This window comes from Xiphias gladius, chromosome 17, assembly GCF_016859285.1.
Source record: "Xiphias gladius isolate SHS-SW01 ecotype Sanya breed wild chromosome 17, ASM1685928v1, whole genome shotgun sequence".
Taxonomy (NCBI): Eukaryota; Metazoa; Chordata; class Actinopteri; order Istiophoriformes; family Xiphiidae; genus Xiphias; species Xiphias gladius.
Genome location: NC_053416.1, coordinates 18,575,590 through 18,594,470, shown reverse-complemented (window position 1 = coordinate 18,594,470; position 18,881 = coordinate 18,575,590). Strand labels below are relative to the sequence as shown.

The 18,881-nt window shown below is 37.0% G+C and overlaps 2 protein-coding genes across 2 annotated transcripts; both read right to left on the bottom strand.

Moving 5' to 3' along the window:
• Positions 1–2,040: 2,040 nt before the first annotated feature.
• On the bottom strand, positions 2,041–3,033 carry LOC120802895 (odorant receptor 131-2-like). Its single transcript, XM_040151078.1, has one exon. The coding sequence runs from the start codon at positions 3,031–3,033 to the stop codon at positions 2,041–2,043; it is 993 nt and encodes a 330-aa protein (XP_040007012.1).
• Positions 3,034–10,167: 7,134 nt separating this feature from the next.
• ppme1 (protein phosphatase methylesterase 1) lies at positions 10,168–15,849 on the bottom strand. Its single transcript, XM_040149709.1, has 14 exons — positions 15,528–15,849; positions 14,351–14,444; positions 13,921–14,013; positions 13,695–13,752; positions 13,045–13,096; positions 12,507–12,661; positions 12,196–12,286; positions 11,899–11,964; positions 11,675–11,801; positions 11,438–11,567; positions 11,210–11,254; positions 11,018–11,082; positions 10,785–10,852; positions 10,168–10,458 (listed from the first exon to the last, which is right to left on the bottom strand). The coding sequence occupies exons 1-14, from the start codon at positions 15,611–15,613 to the stop codon at positions 10,455–10,457; spliced, it is 1,134 nt and encodes a 377-aa protein (XP_040005643.1). The 5' UTR covers positions 15,614–15,849; the 3' UTR covers positions 10,168–10,454.
• Between the last annotated feature and the right edge of the window lie 3,032 nt (positions 15,850–18,881).

Here is an 18,881-nt window from a genome sequence, read left to right as displayed (position 1 = left end):
GACACAGTCTCAACAATACATAACAGTGCAAAATATACTTCTTTCACAAAAGTGGTATTTATTTCAGGCTATTTTACTAGTTTGCATTAATTTGTTTATGTGTTCTTGTTATTTCATCCCTTTCCTCTGTGTAAAGTTTCTACTTCTACTTCTTTTATGTTTCTAAAACTTCTGCTTCTAAAAGTTGGTGTTCTCAGTACTATTACTTTCAGGTGAGAACAGTTGAGAGTTGTTTTTCTTACCTGCATTTAGCCCAAAGGACACGATACACTTTGCTTAAAAATGTTATTAATAAAGTCTTTGGGCTTTTCCCTCAAATCACATTTCAGTTAACTGGAAAACACAGAGATCAACTGTGCCTTCCCCTGTTCATATTTGGCTCAGAAATAATTCTCTGTTCTGGATGCACTCCCTGTGAACACTGTAGCCTATGGAAACACCACAACACAGTGGAAAGAGTGACACATAACCAGTGTGACCAAAAGTAAAACTGATGCCGTGCTCATGAAACCAGCCATTATTAAACCAAAACCACAGAATCCATTTTCTTGGCCGAGGATTTGAAGGAATATGTGACCATGTTAACAACTTTTGCCTTCTGCTTTGCTTTAAACTAAACCCGCTCTCTGTCACCAGGTACTTTCTCTCTCTGGAATGTTATTCAACCCTTCAAGTGCTCTTTCGTGAAAGCCAGAGAGGTATTGAGAGGGCTTCAGGGTTGTGGTGGAGTAAAGATCGGTTAAATTAGTCCACCTCCTGCTCAGACGCTTCTTTTATTCTGCCGGTCAGCACCTCCCTCCCTGTTTACCCATATAAATTCGTCTCTTTCTGCGCTCCGTCTCTATCCTCTTCTCCTACACAAGTGTCCATCTGGAATGTGAGAAAGAGGAGGGGACAGGGATTTCATCAGTAATATCACCAGCTCCTGTTAACATCCACATTTTTCATAACCTCAAAGAAGTTTCTTCATGTGGGATATACTTACATACTACAGACTAAAATGAAATGGCTGCAGTTGGAGCCACAATGTGTACAGTTGAACTAGTTGCAAAGCAAAGGTGACATCTGCTGGCTAAAAAGATGAACTCTTTACATGCAGATTCAGACTTTACCTTGTGCATTTTATACATTTTAAAATGTGTCTTGTCATCTTATAACATCAGTCTCATTTCAGTGTCACCTTTGGCTATAACTTTATGATTTAAGATGATTAGTATAAAACAGGTTACATATTACATATTTACAAAATCTGAGGGAGTTTACATCAGCCAAACATTATGACAATACAAAACTACTTTAAAAAATAATGACTTGTCCTATCATATTTCATGTCATCTATTGTACTCTATTGATATTTGTTATTTGAAAATATGTATCTAAACTGATGGATTTAAAAATCTTTAAAGGCTTCCCATAGAAAATTTAATTTCAGTGAAACTTCAGCATCTGTTAAGGTCATTTCAAACCACTGAGAAGCCATACCAAATGTGGAATTTTAACATTTTTATACTCTTTATACATTCTCATTTTTATTAATATAAAAAGTACAAGTAAATCATGAAGAGTGATTATGAATTATTTGAAACAGTCGAGATATATAACACAATGGTTTGTCATCATTTCTTACACTGGATTATCAACACGTGGTTGATGACTGTGTTTTTTTACAGAACACAAATTTCACCAAGGGTGAAACTTGTATGTAATATCAAATTATGACACTGGGTCATAATTATCATACCAGTAGCTGGCTTCAGCAAGCATTTAGCCTCTGCCAACTTCTCAGTAGTCTTAATTTTGTCCCTTACTCTGCACCATAAAAATTAGCATCTCAGTGAACAGTATCTTTAATCATCTGAAAGAAACAGACAGAAAATAATGGTGTGTTAAATCATTTTAAATTCTTACCTGAATTTGACGATTTATCATACACACCGTAAGTAAATGACACAAAGAAACAAACTTGCTGACTGCAAATATAAATTGGCATTTCTACTCAACAAGGAAAAAAAAAGAATAATACAGTCACTGTATTTGAAATCAAGTCTTAGTACGTGGCCCAACAGGGGTTTTGAAGCCAAAGGTGAAATAGTATTTGAAGACGTGTCTGAAGGTGTGATCTCTGAGGCCATATATGAGCGGGCTCAAACACTTAGGGAAAATGATAAGACCTACAAAGAGGATATACTGAAAATTAATGGCCATGGCAGGATTTATTTGCCACAGGCTATTGGAGTTTATCATATTAAACAGAGTAGACATGAGACACAGGCACAACTGAAACAGATGCAACAGCACTGTTTTGTGGGCCTTATTGGCCTTACTGATATTAGAAGAGACGGACTTCACAGTAAACATGATAGCAATATATGTATACATGATAATCATGCTCACCAGTACAAAAAGCATAATGATAAAGGCCTTGTTTAAAGTTGAGTAAATCTGTAGCCGGAAGACATTTTCCCTGGTGCAGAACCCTTTTAAAGTGAAGCCTGTGTTCTCAAGACTGAAAAACAGGAGGACCTGGGTGAACGACTCTAAAGACGCCACTGTCCACATAAAAGCAATGGCTTTGCCCGTCGTCCTTGTGGTTGCAATATCAGCGTGCCTCAGTGGAAAACATATGGAGACATACCTCTCCAAACACATCACAGCGAGGTTGAGGGGGGATATTTTAACAGCAATGGCTGCAAGCATTGTGATAACCATACAAACATAACTGATCATTCTGACCATGGTCACAGCAAAGATGTACAGCAACATAGTGACTAGAAGCTGCAGAGAGTCAGTGAGGAGCAGATGACCAAATAGGATATAGCGAGAGGACTCTAGTAAGAGAGGCTTTCTCAACAACGTAAACATCATGACTCCGTTTACATACAGGAAGAGAACACCTGGCAGCGTAGACAGCAAAGCTTTGATAGGTGTCTGATACTGCTTCATCTGGTTTACTTCTGTTGTGCCATTCATGACCAGAGCTTCATGCAGTGTCTGTAAAGGCATGGGATACACAAACACAACAGACTGATCCATAATCAACATTATGAATTGTGAAGCCTGTTTAGGATTATTCTGTCAAACAACATCTTAAAAAAGCATGATGGCCTAAAACAAAGCCACAATTTTCAGGAGTTAAAATACAAAAAAAAGTAACAAATAACAATTAAACAGTGTCACAATTAATAAAAATACTTCAGAGCTACATAGAATCTATGAAGTTAAGGGCATAATAAATAGATTTATTATTTCTGAGACATATTTACTTACATGCCACTGCTTTGGTTGACTTCACTTGACAATGAAGTTTTGGTGGAAAAATCTGAGGAGTGAATCAGGCTCCATCTGATCATGTCCTTTTTATGCATAATCTGTGTCTTGACATCATCACCTGTGCCAGTTTAACAACCAGTCAAACCTCTGCATTGGTAAGGGTCTCTTTGAATGAGTAAGAGTTTGAGAAGTTAAAGCAGAAAAGGTTTACTTTCTACCCTATTTAAGATAAAAAAAATTAGTTATAAAATAACTGCTTTTTTTGTTGTTTCACACTGTCGAACTTCAGTGCACAGTTTACCAAAATATATAAATTCAGTGGGGGAGATTTCCCCAACCCCATCCCAACTAGGCTGCTTAAGGAAGTTTTACCCTCAGTTAGCACTTCGTTACTAGATATAATCAATATGTCTTTATTAACAGGCTATGTACCCCAGTTCTTTAAAGCAGCTGTAATTAAACCTCTTCTTAAAAAGCCTACTCTTGTTCCATATGTTTTAGCTAACTATAGACCTATATCTAACCTTCCCTTTTTCTATAAGATCCCCTTGAGAAAGCTGTCGCCAACCAGTTGTGTTACTTTTTACATGATAATATTTTATTTGAGGATTTTCAGTCAGGATTTAGAGTGCATCATAGCACAGAGACAGCACTGGTGAAAGTTACAAATGACCTTCTTACTGCATCGGACAAAGGACTTGTCTCTGTACTTGTCTTGTTAGACCTTAGTGCTGCATTTGATACCATTGACCATCATACCCTATTACAGAGACTGGAACATTTAATTGGCTTTAAAGGAACCGCTCTAAGCTGGTTTAGGTCCTATTTATCAGATCGATTTCAGTTTGTATATGTTAATTATACAATATAATATTAATTATAAATCCTCCATATACTCAAAAGTTAGTCACGGAGTTCCACAAGGTTCTGTGCTTGGACCAGTTCTATTCACCTTATATATGCTTCCTTTAGGCAATATTATTAGGAAACACTCCATTAACTTCCATTGCTATGCTGATTACCTGTTGTATTTGTCAATGAAGCCTGGGGAAACCAATCAGTTAGCTAAACTTCAAGCATGCCTAAAGGGACATATAGACCTGGATGACCAGCAACATTCTGCTGTTAAACTCAGACAAAACTGAAGTTATTCTGCTTGACCCCCAAGACCTCCGATACACCTTATCTAATGATAAAGTTACTCTGGATGGCTTTGCCCTGGCCTCCAGCACCACTGTTAGCAATCTTGGAGTTGTCTTTGACCAGGATATGTCCTTTAACTTTCACATAAAACAAACTTCAAGGTTTCAAACTTCCTTTTTTCACCTACATAACATTGCAAAAATCAGGCACATCCTTTCTCAAAAAGACACAGAAAAACTGTGGGCTGGATTATTGTAATTCCTGATTATCAGGCTGTCCCAAAAAATCTTTAAATAGTCTCCAGTTGATCCAGAATACTGCAGCACGAGTACTGACAGGAACTAGGAAAAGAGATCACAGTTCTTCTGTGTTAGCGTCTCTGCATTGGCTCCCTGTAAAAAGGCAGAATAGAATTTAAAAACCTCCTCCTCACCTTCAAAGCCCTTTTTGGTCAGGCGCCATCATATCTGTAAGAGCTCATTGTGCCCTATTACCCCAGTAGAACACTGCGCTCCCAGAACGCAGGCTTACTTTTGGTTCTTAGAGTCTCCAAAAGTACAATAGAAGGCAGAGCCTTCAGTTGTCAGACTCCTCTACAGTGGAACCATCTTCCAGTGTTGGTCCGGGAGGCAGAAACCCACTCCACATTTAACAGTACGCTTAAAACCTTCCATTTTGATAAAGCTTACAGTTAGGGCTGGCTCAGGCTGGTCTTGACCCATCCCCTAGTTATGCTGCTATAGGCCTAGAATGCCCGGTGACTTCCCGTGATGCACCAAGCTCCTCTCTCCTCTTCTTCCTCTCCATCTGCACGCATTCAGATGGCATCAATGCTTGTTATTAACTTGACTTCTTCTCTATTCCGTAGTTTTGCATGCTTTCTCGTCTCTCTCCTCTCTCTTCCTGTAGCTTTCTGCAGGTATTTCTGCCTCTGGAGCAGAGTCTGGATCTGTGACTGCAAACCACCTACTGTCCCCATGATCCTGGTCAACACCCACTGCTTCAAATATTATGATTATCATCTATTATTATATTTAGTTTTATTAGTACTATCATTCACCCTATTATTATAATTATTAGTTTTATTATTGGTCTCAATATTGTTAAACATCTTTATGTTATACATCTACTGTGCTATGCCCCCCCATCTTTTCTCCCTCTCTCTCTCTCTCTCTCTCTCTCTCAACCCATCCAGTTGGGGCAGACGGCCACCCACCATGAGCCTGGAGGTCCTGTTCAAGGTTTCTACCTGTTAAAAGGTAGAAACGAGTGCTGCTCATGTGGGAATGTTGGGTCTCTGTAAATATAACTACCAGTATGGTCTAGACCTGCTCTACATGAAAAGTGCCCTGAGATAACCTCTGTTATGATTTTGGGCTATATAAATAAAATTAAATTGAATTGAATTGAATTTTTAAATTACCTTTTCTGACAAGGGAATTCAAACCATTGTATTAGATTTTTAGTATTTAAACTCTATGTAAACAGCCTCTATTCCAACATAACACAACAAAAATAATTTCTATATAATTACCTTTAGTTTGCATATTACACGTTTAAAACTTTCTGTTAAAGACTCTTCACCTCTATTAGCCTGGTGCAGGTTCAGCTGGAAATGTTAGTGGCAACATTGTACTTTACAACTGTACATTGACTGTGATGAAAACGTAAATTTAAGTTTGCAGCCACTTTTTTGTGACATAAACTAACTACAGTGAGGAAATACAGCAAGGCATGAGTGCCTTATCCTACAGCACATAAAAACATGGTTTTACACACAAAAATAATGAAATATTTACATTAAATTACTTTAGAGAAGAATCATATTTATTATTTCTGAGGCATAGAATTTTCATGTTCAATTTAATATCACTCTTACATATTTAAGGTATCATTCAGTTTTTTAATGTTCTCTGTAAATAGTTTATGATACAAAGTGGTCTGAGAGGTGAATCAAACATCGGAAATGCACTTATGTGTTGGTATTGTTTCATACCAAACCTATCCCCTGCACAGTAGTCATTTTATCAGACGTTCTCAACTTGTCAGGCTAAGCCCTACACTCTCAGTCTTGGTCTAACATTCATCAGTATGTTTGCACTTGTATTGGACAAGTGCAAATTTTTAAGCTGTTGGCATGGCTTGATTTAGCCTCACCAGAGTTATTAAGTTTCATCCTCTGGGAACCATGAATATCTGTTTAGAATTTCATTCAATCCATGTTGTCAAGATACAGTATTTCACTACTATGATTGACAGTGATGGCCATTGTTCTGATAAAAATGGCAGCTGTCTCTCAAACCATTGTTATTTGTGGAGACAGAACCCTTGCTCTTAAATTGTATGTTCTGACCAGCACCTCTTACCATTTCAATCATCATGTCTTTTAAGTATTTCAGCACCACAGCACCATGGACAGCTCCTACATGTTCATAACGCTAAAGGTGTGTGATTGACAGAGACTGACAAGTAAAAATAAATGGCTGATTTGTTTTTATTTCTTCCAAGAAAAAACCTGGAACCTATTTTGACAAAGTCACAAGGTGACTTACAAAGATATAGTCACTCTACAGAATGAGTTTGTTGACTTTGTGGCAAGGTGTTTTATTTTGTCCTCTGAAGCCTTTATTTTTCTGCTTTTCACTTCATCTCATATGTTCTTGTAGGCCTTGTTTAAAATGTATGTAAAATACAGAATATTATTTTTTTATACTCAAAATGATACAGCCAAAAAACCTCTGCCCCTGTTCGGAAATGTACACATCAGAATTGTTTAGGGACTCAAATCACAGAGTGACTTGAGCTCTTGGGGGACAGTCATTATGGCTGATTAATAATTCAAATGTTTATATTGCACATCACTGCATATCTCTGAGTGTGTTGATCCGTGGAGGGACAATTAAAACCTGCATTTCATTCCCTTGAGTATAGCAGGCACATGAAGAAAAACATGTCACCTTTGTCATAAAGTTTAGAAAACTGTAGCTTTGTTTTCCACCTCTGTTTCTGATACATCCTGTTTTGTCAACAAGCTGCAGGAAAACAAGTCTTGTCTCCCCTATTTTAGGATGCTCTGAAGAAAGAACTTTAAAAAGAAATGCTTAATACATGTCATTAATACTGTTTCAAAGTTGGGTAGGAAGCTACAATTCTGGAAAAATTTGTAAAATATTTCATATGCAAAAATACATTAGGTTTTCTTCAGGGCTTGACATGAGAACTCAAAACACACACACAAAAAAGAAAAGAAATTAGTAAATTAGTAAAAAAAAATAATATTCTCAACCGGTTTGACCAACTTTGAGTTTTAGCACAATTATCTTTACATCACTAATACAAATTTTAAGATCCTGGTTGAAATTATTTGCACCCCTTAATTTTAAGTACAGAATTTAGAATATCTTCAGAAATAAATGCAAACTAACCAATTTTGTATAATCAAAATATTTAACACAACTTCCATAGTTACTAAACAAAAGAAAATGAAAACAACTTGCATAATAGTGAAATAATGCAAACACAAAATGTACCCCAGACAAATTATTGGGAACCTTCAGTAATATCCGGTTGTAGAACCTTTGGCAACAATGGCAGCCTCTAAACGTTTCTTCTAGCACCTGTCTGCTGGTAGTTTCTGCCACTGTTCCATTGCTACATTTTCAAGCTCTTTTAAATTTGCGGATGGCAGTTTTCATCAAAGGTTTCAATGGGATTTAAGTCAGGACCCATTGCTGGCCAGTTTTAAACTGGTCCATCTTTTCCCTTTCAACCATTCTGTTGTGCTGCTGGATATTTTCTTTTGGTTTCTGTCCTGCTCAAAGACCCAAGACCTTCGCCTTAAACCTAGTTTTCTCACACTGGCTAACACATTTCGCTCTAAAATGCCTTGGTAGTCTTCTGATTTTATCATTCCTTTGGTACATTCAGTGCCTCCAGTACCAGAGGCAGCAAAGCAGCTCCACAGCATGATAGAGCCTCCACCATGTTTTACTGTAGGTGTTTGTTTCCTTATGGGCTTCATTTCGTTGCCTATAAACAAACTGATGCACTACATTCCCAAAGAGCTCTACTTTGGTTTCATCTGTCCATAGAAAATTATCCCAGAAAGACTTATCTATGAAAGTTTTAACAAACATTGGTCTTGCTGTTTTTGTGCTTTTCTTTCAATAGTGGTGTCCTCCTTGGCCTTTGCCCATGGAGCCCTACTTGGTTTAGTGTGCGGTGTAGGGTACGGGCTGAAACCACCACTCCAGATGGCTCCAGGTCAGCCTGAAGCGCTTTACATGTCTTGCATGATGTTTTTACCTTCTCTCATTGATTTTTAGCTTGGCCACCTCCTGGAAGCGTCTTAACAGTTTTATGACTGTGACACTTCTTGACAACATTACAAGTTGTTGAAACAGGGATTTCAAGATCTTTGGCAACTGCCTTGTAGCCTTTGGAATTATGTTTTTTGATAATAGCATCTCTGATGTTCTCAGACAGCTCCCCTGTCTTCGCCATTGTGAAAAAGATACTGGAAACAATCAGCCCCTTTACATGCAGTAAAAGCATCATTCATTGGTTAATTCAGATCATGTTACCACTGAATATTAAGCTCAGGTGATATGTTTTTCTTTTTGTTTGAGGAACTAATTTAAATTAATGAAAAAGGTGCCAATAATTGTTTCAAGCGTACATTTTGTCTATATTTCTTATTTCACTACTTGAAAGCATTTTGTTTGTTGTGGTTGTTCAGTAACTTTGGACATTTTATTGAATATTCTGATTATACAAAATTTGAGAATTTGCATTTATTTCTGAAGATATTCTAAATTATGTACTTTTTCCGGAGTAGCAGTAATTTCAACCAGGACTGTATATAGATGGATGGAGCATTTTTCAGTTACAAAAAAAAATAAATAAATAAAAAAAAAATCGAAATTTATAATTATGTTGCACAACAAATTGAGCAAAAATGTAAAAATTCTAAAAATGTTAAAACATTTTTTTTTAGAAAAAGACAGTATCTAAACCAAATAGCTGTGTGAAAAGCAGGGTACAATGAATTCTTGTATTTAGATAAAGCAATATTTAGATTAAGAGAAGTTTACATTCATAACATCAGTTAGATAATGGCTCAAGAAAGCTTTTCGTTTATCTAACAAATTATGTTCAACCAAACCTGAGCCATTAATGCAGCACAAAAAGCAGCCACTTTCTGGTCATGTGTTCACTGTTCACTGAAGAGGAAATCAAATCTGTACTGAGCACCAGAATCTCCTTAAATATTTTACGTTCAATCACCTACATCATAATGTGGGGCTGCAAGAAAGACTAAATACCCAGTAGAGCATCGCTGCTGGCCTAAACCGAACTCTGGTATCATCTGTGGTCACTTAGAGTGAGATACATGCTGCGAGTGTAAGCTGGGCTTCATCTCTTGATTTGGAAATAAAAGACTCACTGTCTCAGCACATTCAGACATTTCTGAGGCGAACTTGGAGAGTCACATTGTGTATTATGGCATTTGGGTATGGCAAACGTAAATTTCAGAGAATAAATACTCATTTTTGATTTCACTATGTATTAATCACTTCTCCTTACCACCACTTCCATTTATCCTGCTACATGATGTCATGTGAAGTTAACTTTTAAAATGATCACAATGTCCTATTAATAAACATACCAACTATACAAGCATGGGTGACATGTTTGCTGCATCCATCTTTAATCGTTGTTTGAATTCAAACATTACAAACACATATTAACAATGATGCAATCACTCAAAATAAAACATTTAAACAAAGAGCAGTACATTTCAGAAATTAAAAAATATATATATTGTAAAGGAAAAGTACAATCAAATCCAAGTGTTTGAAAATAAAAATAAGGCAAAGCTGAAAGGCAAAGTATCTACATAACAAAAGCAAAATAATAATAATAATAATAATAATAGTTATATTTTCCTTAATTTTCTGTTAAATTGTACGATGATGTCTATGACTCTCTGGAAATATTTCTTCTATGGCTGCTTGCAATATTTGACTGAAAACTGGAAATTAGCTGTAGAAAAACAGACAAAGTGAAGACAATGGATGAAAAGAAGACAATGTGGACTCTGCATCTGCATCTGAGCTATAGCAACTATTGCCTTAGTTCCTTTATGTGATTTAACACAATTGTAAATTCCAAAGACCATAGGATGCACTCTGTAGCCCTATGTTCTGCAAATTTCATTTTGTTTTTTGTCCAACATGTCAATCTCCTTTATACTAAATACACAAAAGCTATGTTAAATGATTAGTACAAGTTTTATAAATCAATGAACTACTTGAAAATGTAACAAATCTTGTCTGATCTGCACATTCTTTGGTAGGAAGTTTACTTACCACAGATATCCTTCCTTAAACTCAGTGAATTTGTGCCGGACCATAAATGCTGCTAGAGCATCTGCTACCTAACAACAGACGACAGAGGACTAAGTTGAAAAAACAAAAAAACTGAATCTTGATCAAACAGACAAAAAAACAATTAAAGACAACAAAAAAAACCCCATTTTTGAACCACACCATCACAGGACAATAAATAAAGTACAGTGTATGTTCAGGTAAACACCACTTACTCTTTCGGGTGCATCCTCATGGACAGCATGACCACACTGAGGGAGGACTTGCATCTGAAACTTCCCTGTGGACAAACAGTGAGGTCATGGACACGACTGAGGTCTGTGTGCTATATTCTACAGTATATGACAACAGTCAAACATGAATGAAAACTGGAAACTATGCATAAAATCTCCATTTGTCCTCCTTACCTTGCATCTGTCCAATAGTAAGGTCTTTGTCAAGCCTGTCCACTCCTGTAAAATGGAACATGTCAGGGGGGAAATTGCGCAGTAAATGGAAAAATAGCTTGGAATAGAACTTGAATTACTTGTATTCATCTAAACAAGTGCGAGTGCCCTGAAATTCTATCAAAATTTCCAATCCAGATACGTTTTATGTAAGGATTACCTAATAATAACCTAAGTGAGGGGTCTAACCTGCGAGAAGCAGCAGTTTTGGCACCGGGCAGCTGAGAAAGAGAGCAGACAGGCCTCTGAACCAGCCATCCCAGTACTTCTCTGTTTTTGACAGCTCCACTCGCCAGGTAAAGACGCTTTCCTTTTTTATCTGTATCGCAAAATCACCCTTTTTAGGTACTTTTCAACCTCTTTCCACCACACATACACATATATTGTACATTGCTTGAAAAAGACAAGGACAGAAAGGAACAGAACCTCCTGATCATCTTCCTTCATTCTCTTCTTGTGGGATTCTTCTTCCACTTCTTCATCCTCTTCCTCTTCTATTATACCTTCACCAATGCTATTAGAGACACCTGGACTGCCAGTGGATTCCTCACATCTGTGGATGTCAGACAGTGGTAAATAAAACTTGCAAACCCATGCAGCACTTAATGCACAGACACAGACATACACACAGACTTAATGAGCAGACATACTTTTTCACTTGGCCTCCCATTGACACCCGTGCTGACTCTATGTTTCGGATCTGGCCACTCTTTACACTGGCAGCAAAGGAAAAGACTCGTTTTAGGCACAAGAATCAGACCGGTGCGAGTCAAGCTTGACAATCCAAACTCTAAGAATGGAGGCTCCTCAAAGTATGACAAATTCCTTCGACAAGGCTCCTATTGGTTTTAGTAAATAACGGTTAGGGCACTGTTCGCTCACATTTATCAAATAGAAGAAGAGTATAATTTGGCCCAATCATACCAGTCAAACTGTTTCATGTTTACCTCCACTCAATGGCATTCTCCAGAGATTTAAATGTCTTTGGCCGACTTCTGAGGAAATTCTGCATACTGTTCAAAGCATCCATGGCAGTACCTGAATTCAATTAACAAGTGTATTTGTCGTTAATATACCAGGTAATGCTGTACTGATATCATTACTTTTTGGATTTTATTTCATTATGAATATGTATCATATAAATTTACTGATAATTTAAAGTAGTTGTAAAATCAACATGCTATTTGGTGAACTAAGGACCTTAAAGTGAAACAAATCTACCTATGATGCTCCTATTTGTGAAAGTGCAAGCACATACCTTCTACAACGTCAATAACACAGAGGCCAAGCAGGGATGGTATATGATTGGCAGTGGCTGTGTGAACTGCAATGGCCCCACCCATGCTGTGTCCAATAATCATGATCGGAGGAGGGTTCTCTCCATAGAGCATCTCCACAACTTTGCCAATATCCCTTTGAAAGAAAAAAAAAACAAAAAACAAGGATAACCTTTCAACGTTGCTACACTTGTGTCAGTGTTTCTGAATATACAACTAGAAACATCAAGACCGATACTCTATTAAAAAATGAAATGAGAGACTTGTGATTTAAAAATCATTTCTCTTTTAAAGCTTAAAGGGACCGTCAGTAATCCAAAAGTAAACAACCAGAGGAACCCTGCAAACTCAGACCAAACTGGCACCTGACTCCATACTCCTTTAACGACTGTTTGCTCCCTTGGCGTTCAGGATCATTGCTACACTCTTTGGTTTCCCATATTTTTCTGAGTTGTTTAAAGTGTGTGAGTGGCTCTCACACACCCAGCTTCTGTCTTAACTGCACACACAGCAACTTACTTGGCCATCGTGTCTGCAGAGAGATCTCCAGGATCCTTTACTTTGGTGTCGCCTGCAGGTAGAAGAGAGAGAAGCAAATTTCATGAAGCTCATAAAAATGCAAAAAAAATGACCTGCCAGTAATACAAGGGGAGCTGTTCCCTGGTCATAGGATGTGCGGAGAGTTGGCCTCTTATAACAGATGGGTAGGAAAGTCATCGATCTACTTTGGTGCAAAAATTTCACTGCTTAATAATATATGATACTGGAGTGGCAATTTTAAAGATTATCTAAATCTACTAAAGGACTTTTTTTTTATCTTGCCATCAGTAAAAAGTGCTTTATTTTTATCTACATCATTGCAGTATTTGATAAAAAAAAATTGAGTGAGTGGTAAGGGTATATTACATTATGACATAATGCCAACAACAAGTCAAACGTATTTAAATAAAACAGCTATCATGGATTTCCCCTTTTGACGACACTGCAATACATCTGACCAGTAACATGATGTCTATATGTGCATATACTTTTGCAAAGCATTATTCACAGAGGATTAATAATACTACCTAAACAAGCTGACAAATCTCCATCAAGATCTCCATTTCACTAAACTGTGAATAAAATACAGTATGTAACTAATGTTGTGTCCTGCAACTACCTATATTTACCATGAGCTCGAAGGTCCATAGCCACCACCCTGCAGTTGATCCTGCTGCATATGACAGCCTACAAGGACATGTACATGAAAACATTCACATCGAATACTGCACAGCAAATATGCTGAAACAGAAGAGCAGCTGCATAAATATTCCACACTGTGTTGGTCTGTATTTTAACATACGGTTAATCAGAGTAAAGAGGTTACAGAGCTTCTGTAATAGTTATTGTGCTCACAGTGAACACTGCCCAGGAGAGTGCAGAGTGGCCTCCTCCATGGAGCAGGAGCAGCACAGGACCATGTGAACCACTGCAGTAAATCCTGAAAATGTTCAAGGTAGTCAAGGAAATATATCCCAGAGTCATGCAAGAGTTACAGAGTAAGTAGATGCTGTTCAGTGGAGATGAATCAACATTATCAAAAAAAAAATTAAACAAACAAACAAAAAAAACCCCCAAACATATGTATGTATGTATGTGTATATATTTTTATTATCTTCAAATGTTCTTTACCACATTGAAGTTAGATAACACACTGGTATAAAGAAGCAGCTAAATATGAATTGATCTAGTAGGATTTGAATGCTGTAGGTGACTGCCACACCCAGAATTTCAACAATTCATGCTGAATTTCCTCTAGACAGACTGATGCAGAAATCAAGGATATATCTTTGCCATTCTCATTTTCCACCTCAACATCTTCCATGGCTTCAAAGTACTGACTCCAGGGCAGAGGGGAGAAATCTCTCTTCCGTCCAGGTCTGTATATATAAAATAAAATAAAATTCAAAAAAAGTAAAGCAAAATGTAAACCAATCGCATATTGCAGCAGGATTACTAAAATACAGTTGTGTCTAGTAGCTTTTTCACATCGTCAACAATTGCAATACTAAAGTGAGAAAATGGCCCATACAGATTAAAGATTACCAACAAACTATGAAATTCAATGCAATATTATTCAACAAGACCAAAATCACATGCCAAGCTTCACTCTTCACTGTTTAATTCAGCATTGTTCCCTCTCAAATCATTATATCTGTACCTCAAGCTAAAAAATAGCCATACATGTACAAGTTGTGTTGTTCTAATGCTCTGGCTGCTGGCTAATTAACGGACTGGAAACCAGAGATTGATGGGTTTCTTAAGGGTAAGTTTTTAGGGTTCGTCTGTTGGTTTAGTTTCAGTTTTTTCACACACACACACACACACTCAGGAGAGCTCGGACACTGGTTCCTTCAAAACCCAAAAGATACAATATGGGTAGCTCTCTACCAAAAGCAAAAGCTTGTTTATACAACTGTTTACACAACATGGTGACGTAAACAAGCAATAGCAAGCCCTGACCTTCGCTATACAGGCTGTCCAAATGGAAACTGAAGGTGCCCCGAACCCTGCAGCAGAATCTCTTCACAATAAAATCTTAGATAGCTATATTGACATAATATCTTCAGACACTGCTTATTGTGTATTATCATGAATGGTCCCTGTCCATCCAGACATATCTTAGCTAATGAACACTGAGACCTGATACAGGTATAAAACGCTTATATTGCCACAGCAGTAGCTAAACCACAACATGGTTTACATATAATATTATACAACACCTATGCATAAAATAATATCTAACGCGTATCATCCGCTACTGAGAGTCCAAACTCTGGTAGCCGTAGCTAACTAAGCCTCGCTAACACCATCAGTTCAGTACTCCTTTAACAAACTGTACAGATACGAGTCCAATCTCTAGCTTTATGTATATAGAGCAGTTGATGTGATGGTTGATTATATTATATATAGCGTTAAAAAGCAGACACAACTGACAGCATGCTATTAAGTTGCTAACTCACCCCATTTTCATCTTGGAGCCGGACTGAAAACCACCTGCCATAGGAGGTCTGGAAGCTAACAGGTTCAAATGTAACTGTTTCTCCATGTTGTCGAAAGCGGGGTCGGTCTCTTGTCAGGGACTGTTTAATGTGGCCTTCCCTCTCTTTCGCAGCATATGATTTTTCTTCGACACCTGCAGCGATGTTAGCCAGGCATGGGATAAATATCTGCTAACGGTAACTACGTTTGTCTGAGAAGCTAAAGGCTAGCGTTCCTCTCTTCCTCTGCTGCTGTGATTATTTTGGGTCCGTCTCTTCTTCTTCGATTTTGCTTCCTAGTAGTTTAGCATAGACCTTTTAAAGCATTGCTGTCATCTACTGACCACAAAATCAACTACAATACATCCGTAGTTTACAACCTTTTTTGTTGAAAATCCTTTATTTTAGTTTTGTAAATTTATTGTACATTTCATTTGAATGATTTATTTAAGAAATAATTTTTTTCCAAGAAAAGGTAGGAATTTAAAGACAGTTCAGGAAAAAAAAATGAACATCATTTAGAGTAAATGAAACAGGTTTCTTTCTTTCTTCCTTCATAATTTTTCTTAAATCTACATATGGTGAAATTAGAAGACTTTAGCTGTTTTGATGGTTGGATATGTTCTGACTGTGTTAGGAAAGGAGTGATAGGTATCACATTCCTCTGGCTGAAGTAAATTTTTTCAATAGATGCTATAATTTTCCACATTCATATACATTTATAAAAAAGACTACAGGACAGCAACAGCACATGCAGTATTTATACTGTATATCCTCTGGCTCACAATATTCTTGAACACGAGGTGGCAGCAGTGCACACTTTACCCATGTAGCTGAGACGGAATTTAATTAAAGGGGCACTCCACCAGTTTTCCACATGAGGTTTAGTTTACTCATCATGGTTAGGCCCCCTCAGCCCGTGACAACAGTTGAATAATGTCCTCTGCGGCCCTCAAGGAGCTTTTATCAAGTCTGAGAAAGTAACCATAATGATGTCATAGGGATGTCATCAGGGTTATCTCAGCTGTGATTTTAAGACTACAAATTTATAACAGAAGGCCTGTATTACAAACAGGGGGTGTGGAGTTTGAAAGATGTGGGTGTTTACCAGGCAGGGAGTGTCTAATGAAAGACACCATCAAGTTGCATCATGGGAAGTGTTGTTTTTTAGAGCTAGACCCATAGGAGGGGCAAAAAGTCAGGATGTCTCGGCCTCTGCTGCACTGAGTTCAACATTTTTTTTTGAAAATCATGTCTCTCACAAGTCCCCCCACAACTTTATGCAATTGCACTCTAAACCATTGGGGAAACCCTTGAAGAGAGCTTGTCAATAAGTGGACAAAACTAATATACGTACAGAGCAGAAGAGTGAGTTTGCTGCTGGTGACCTTTTGAGAAATATCCAATATTAGTTATTTGATAATTAATATTAATGATTAGAAAAAAACTGAAGGCTTTAGGATGCTGTTATGATCACAGAGAACTGCAGCTTTATCAACACTGTAGTTGCAGTTACAGTCTTGCAGTCTGAGTCATTGATATTCAATGGGAGACATTTGGCAGACTTGTAAATGCAGTTACATAAAGAGTGTGTTATGACAGCTGAGGGTCTACAGTTGCAAACTCGCTAATTTGATTGTGAGAGGCACAAGAGAGGACAGCAAGAGGTGACAGTTAATAAACGTAGCTGCTCACTTACAAATTGGGACAAAGATGCCTTCATCACCCACTGGGAGGAATCAGGCAATAATCATCCTATTTCAATCAGCACTGACACAATGTAGGAACAGGGCGATGGTCAAACCATAGAGGTTACACCCTCTCAGCTGGGTCAGTCAATTAAACAATGAAACTATTGAAATAACTATGAACCATGGATGGATTATGAGACAATGGGCAGAGACATGTAGAAGTCTCCATGAACACTGAAATAAAAACTAAGCTATGACAAAAAAAAAAAAAAAAAGCCAGCCAAAGATAAGTATGAACAATTAGCAAACAGCTGAGTCATTCCTGGTATGTGGGTCCATTTGTTGTCCCAGTGAAATACTGTATCTCTTCATGTGTGCTATGAAATACTGTATGTCAAAATGAATTCCAAAAACGTTTGACAAGCAAGGCCCTAAAAGCTTGAGTAGGGTACAAATGGCTCAGATTTGATATCTAGAAAATATTTTCAAAAAATCAAACAAACAAAAAATAAAAAATGTTAATTGCAGTTGCTCTCTATAACTCATTATATATAAAAAAAAAATCTAATTTAAAAAAGTAATTAAATCTAAAAAAGAATCTAGCCCAACAACAACTGACTCGACATGAAATTTGTTTTCTTTTACTTCCTCCATTACCAAATTATAAATTAAAATAAAGTTAAGACAGAAATTCACAAGTGAATGATGATGGGCTATACAGCTGCACTGTGCTCTACTAACTTTTATGTGATGCTTTGGCAGACTTTATTTATAGCGTAATGAGATTAGTTATATCTCAGCACTAATTTGAAGTTCATGGCATTCAAAGTGCATGAGACCATAGTGATGATGAGAGCTGCCTGCTCAGTTTCATTTTCATGGGCTGCAGGGGGAGGTCACTAAGTTGTTTACTGGCCTGATTGTGAGCTCAAAGGTTACTCACACTGTGTTCTCAGAAACCCGTTTTTAGCAACAACCAAAGAAAGCAGGTGATGAAAGTAGCATCCCTTTTCTTCTGGATCATTCTTGAGTGTGCTTAGGTTTAAGTTTTAACCATTTCCCATCTATGCCTTGCAAATTAGATAAAATAAATTAAACCAAATTCATGAAACCAAACTTTCAATTGCAGCTGAAATATATTTAAAATCTATTATTGCCTTTAATCTCTTTGCCACCAAAACATTTGAATGTAAAAAAATTCTCAATTAACTAATTTCTATTGTAAGCTTTATTTAAAAAGATCATACACTAATAACAATAACAATAACAGTAATAATGATAATAATAATAATAATAATAATAATAATGATGATGATGATAACAATAATTAACGAAATGAAATATAAACTAATTTAAAAAGTGAATATAATAAATATTAAAAGAAAATGGACACATTAAAACTTCTACACATTTAAGCATCTAAAAACCACCTCATGCTATTGTAGTAGTGCCAAAATCCCAGCAACCCCATTGATAGTACATATGCATTCAATTTATGGTCATGTAATAGTTAGTTAAAATACTGTAAATAGTGGAAAATGTGTCATAGGTCAAAGGTGCAGGCCATTTTCAGGCCTTGTCACATGGAATATGAAATCATCAATCAACTTTACACAGTACTGTCTGTAAAGGACTCAGTGGTACA

Bases quoted from the DNA above. Each gene is read 5' to 3' on its own strand.
- LOC120802895 (XM_040151078.1), bottom strand. From the start codon at position 3,033: ATGGATCAGTCTGTTGTGTTTGTGTATCCCATGCCTTTACAGACACTG.
- ppme1 (XM_040149709.1), bottom strand. From the start codon at position 15,613: ATGGAGAAACAGTTACATTTGAACCTGTTAGCTTCCAGACCTCCTATG. The intron at 14,014-14,350 runs ATATCCTTGATT...ACTACCTTGAAC, and splicing joins AAAATGAGAATGGCAAAGAT to ATTTTCAGGATTTACTGCAG. The intron at 12,287-12,506 runs GTATGTGCTTGC...AATTGAATTCAG, and splicing joins TGTTATTGACGTTGTAGAAG to GTACTGCCATGGATGCTTTG.